The following is a 3,667-nucleotide window of genomic DNA, read 5'->3' on the forward strand; positions in this document are numbered from 1 at the left end:
TAATTGTAGTAATTAAGTTATAGCGAATTAACAGTTGTATTATGTCGTCTTCTTAATGGTAAGTCCGATTTGTCGGTTGGGTTTGCGTAGTTTAGATTCTTCCTATACGCATCTCCACTGGAGTCAAATCAAATGTTAATTCTTAATTACTGTTTGGATATATATATATATGTTCTTTTCATTTTTCAAAGAAGAAGAAAATACAGAGAACACCATAGACAATAAAATTAGAAGATTTTGGATTATTTAATTGGTTATAAACCTATGCATATAGAGTGGTGATAATATATGCCTAAATTACTTGCAACTTTTGAAAGTCAAGTTGATTTTTAAGATGGTTGTTCAATACTCCCTCTGTTTCGGTCTCCATACAAAAATTATTTATTTTAATTTACTTATTTAATTTATGAAATTAAGTGAAGTTTATATATGTTGTTTCTTTTTATTTTTAGTCATAAATAACTATATAAAATAATAATCAAGTTTAGAGTATCAAAATATTATTAATAAGATAATTTAAAATTATATACTTTTAACTAAATTTCTTTTAAAAAATATATTAGGTTAATAAGAGTTAAATAAAAGCGAACATCTATAATGCTGAACAAAAAAATGGACGGAAGAAATGTTAGCTAAGTAATCAATGGAAAAATCAACCCAATATTCATCATTACTCTATTCATTTCTTTATAAGTACTTTTCTTAATTGTAATTTTATTTTTAAATAAATATATATTTAAATATTCAAGAATACTTTGATCATAATCTTCCTAATATGCCCATGAATTTAAATATAATAATTAATATCAATTTAAAAAGAGATGAGATTTAAATAGAGGTGAATTGATAAAAGTTACTTTTAATTTTTCAGAAATGAACAGTTTATTAAAAAATATGCTAAGTCAATTGCATCACTTATTTAAAAATAATGGTGGGAGTATTATTTAGAAAGTACCAACACTCCATAAGTCCATTTCTGAGAAAAAGTATAGACCCTTTTTAATAAAACTTTCATTCACAAATTAAAATGCCAACATGTGCTCCATATAAGAAGCCATTTTTTCCCACTACTCTCCTACCTCCCCCTCTCTCTCTCCCCTCTCTCTTTGGTTCCATCCATAGCTTGAAATCCATAATGTAGTTCACATCAAGATGGGAAGAAGAACAGATAGAAAACCTAAATCTTACACACTCCCTTCTTCCCCTACACACTCTTCTTCTTCTTCTGATTTCGAATTCACCATTGCACTTTCTCCACGTAGTCGAAAACTTTCCCCTAACTTATGCCCCGCTGACGAACTTTTCTACAAAGGCCAACTCTTACCACTCCACCAATCCCCACGTTTGTCTATGGTTCGCACTCTCCTTTTAGCCTCATCCTCGACCTCTTCCTCCTCTGATACGACGACCATTGCTTCCCGTGACTCCACAGGAAGCAGTGGGAGTTCTAATGACTCTTACTCGAGTGGCGACCTCGTCCTCCTCCCTGACGGATGTGACTCCTCACGTCCTAGATCTGTGGCAGAGGAGGAGGAGTTCAAGCGCCTTAACAACTCAACACACATTAATATCCCTTATGGCACGGCTTCAGCTTCGACTTTTATGAAGAAGGGTACTAATAAGTACTTGAACTTTTCGCTCGCGAGATTCTCTTCCGTGTTCCGCAAGGAATCTAATAAGACCAACCGGAATCTTAATGATTCTGAGGGAATCTCAGGACCTTTGCCTGCTCAGATATCATCTGTTAGACGTATGAGTACGTCCGCTCGAGAAGTCATACGTAAGTACTTGAAAAAAGTCAAGCCTTTGTACGAAAAATTATCACAAAAGCCTTCGGAGAAAATTATGGTGTCGTCAAGTACTGTGACATTATGTAAAAATAGAGAGAATATTTGTTCCATGATCAAAGAAAGCACTCAAAATGCAACAATTTCACATTCATTTTCTGGGAATTTGAGGTATCCAAGAAGGAGAAGCTACGTGTCAAGCTGTCCATCGTCGATGAGATCATCACCAAGTCATTCTGGGATCCTTAGTAGAAGTGGATTCAACACGCCGACGACCAATAAGACGATGACAGGTGGAATTTGCTCATCAGATTCATCTACTATGGAGGAGTTACAAAATGCTATCCAAGGTGCTATTGCACATTGCAAAAATTCCATGCTTCAAAATCATAATGCTTCTTAGTAATAATAATAATAATAATAATAATTTGGGTCAGTATTAATGAAATTTAACGAATATTTAGTATTGTTCTTTTGTCAAGGTAAATAAGGAAGAAAAAAAAAAAAAGAAAAGATCAATTGTGTTGCTAGCTTATTTTTAGCTATTGGGGATCTAAAGGTTTATTAATTTTTATTTAGTGGGTTATTTGACTGATGAAGATGAGGAATTTAATTAACCTTTTGTTGTTTTTTTTCCTCCTGAAGGTTCATTATAGTTTTAACCTAGCCGTTGTGTGTTGATCTACTAAGTTTGCATGTGATGTTATTAATGGATTACTCATTTGTATTTTTGTATGTTGTGTTTTGTTCCATCGAAGTTTGGAGCTTCTTGGAATTTGTACTCCGTTGTTTGTCTTCTACGACTCTATTTTATGTGAAATCTGAGTAGTCACTTAATTTAAATATAAATTCTTTCTCATAGCCGATTCAATTTCTATGGCGTCTTATTTGATTGAGGGTTTATAAAATATAATTTTACTACTTTCACAAAATAGGAAGTAAGTTGCATATGCATCACTTTCTTTGGATCTCATGAATTATATTAGGCACATACATGCCTGTTTTTATTTGTTCATTTGAATAGATCAAAAAGCAATTTAATTATTTTTCTGTACTTATTTTACTTTTATTGTTCAACATATAATTATCAATAAGTAATAAAATTATAATTTTATTTATTATTTTTAAAAGTATGTGCAGAATCAAAATTAAACAAATAAAGATTAACAAAGAAAGTAAATAATTTCATATGAACAGCAGCAAATTAAAAAGAGCAAATATAAGAAAGGCGATATGTAGTAAAGTTTAAGGAGTACTACTTAGTTTCGTGAAGTAAAGTGATTGGAGTAATAAGTTTCCGAGCAAACAACATAAATTCTGACTGTTTGAAATTTAATTACATAAAATTACGATGTCTTACATAATTATTAAAAATCTCAATTTTAAATTTATCGAGATATATAATTAGCTTTCAATACATTCAATAAAAATATATTTTTTCTTTATAAAGATACAAAATTAATTTCAATCACATTTTTTTTATTTTAAAAAAATGAAAATCTATGTAAATATGATAAGTTAATATGTATATTTATATTACTTTTCTAAATTTTTTCACTTGAAATTAATTATAAAAGGGCAGTACTAGCTAGACTTATTTATGAGGTTTGTAAGTTTATAAGATTAGTATAATTCCATGTGCCCCATGGGAAGATAGAGTATAGTTTCAGAATTCTGTGGTTGGACATAAGGCCGGTGTGACATTTATTATACGAAGCAACTTTGAAGTTTCCATATTTTGAATTTGAAATTCATTCAAACAACGGAACCTTAGAATTAAATTAGCTATGTTTTCCAACTTCTATTGAAGTGCACCAAATACATTTCTCAAATCAGACATGATGCTTCTTGGAAATAGTACGGTTTTTATTTTAAGAAAT

General features: G+C 30.7%; 1 protein-coding gene across 1 annotated transcript; it reads left to right on the top strand.

Annotated features, from left to right (window-relative positions):
- Nucleotides 1–973: 973 nt before the first annotated feature.
- LOC107856525 (probable membrane-associated kinase regulator 1) lies at nt 974–2,658 on the top strand. Its single transcript, XM_016701521.2, has one exon. It carries the CDS (start codon nt 1,153–1,155, stop codon nt 2,188–2,190), a length of 1,038 nt encoding a protein of 345 aa, XP_016557007.2. The 5' UTR covers nt 974–1,152; the 3' UTR covers nt 2,191–2,658.
- The last annotated feature ends 1,009 nt before the right edge of the window (nt 2,659–3,667 follow it).

The sequence above is a fragment of the Capsicum annuum genome, chromosome 3 (genome assembly GCF_002878395.1).
Source record: "Capsicum annuum cultivar UCD-10X-F1 chromosome 3, UCD10Xv1.1, whole genome shotgun sequence".
NCBI lineage: Eukaryota > Viridiplantae > Streptophyta > Magnoliopsida > Solanales > Solanaceae > Capsicum > Capsicum annuum.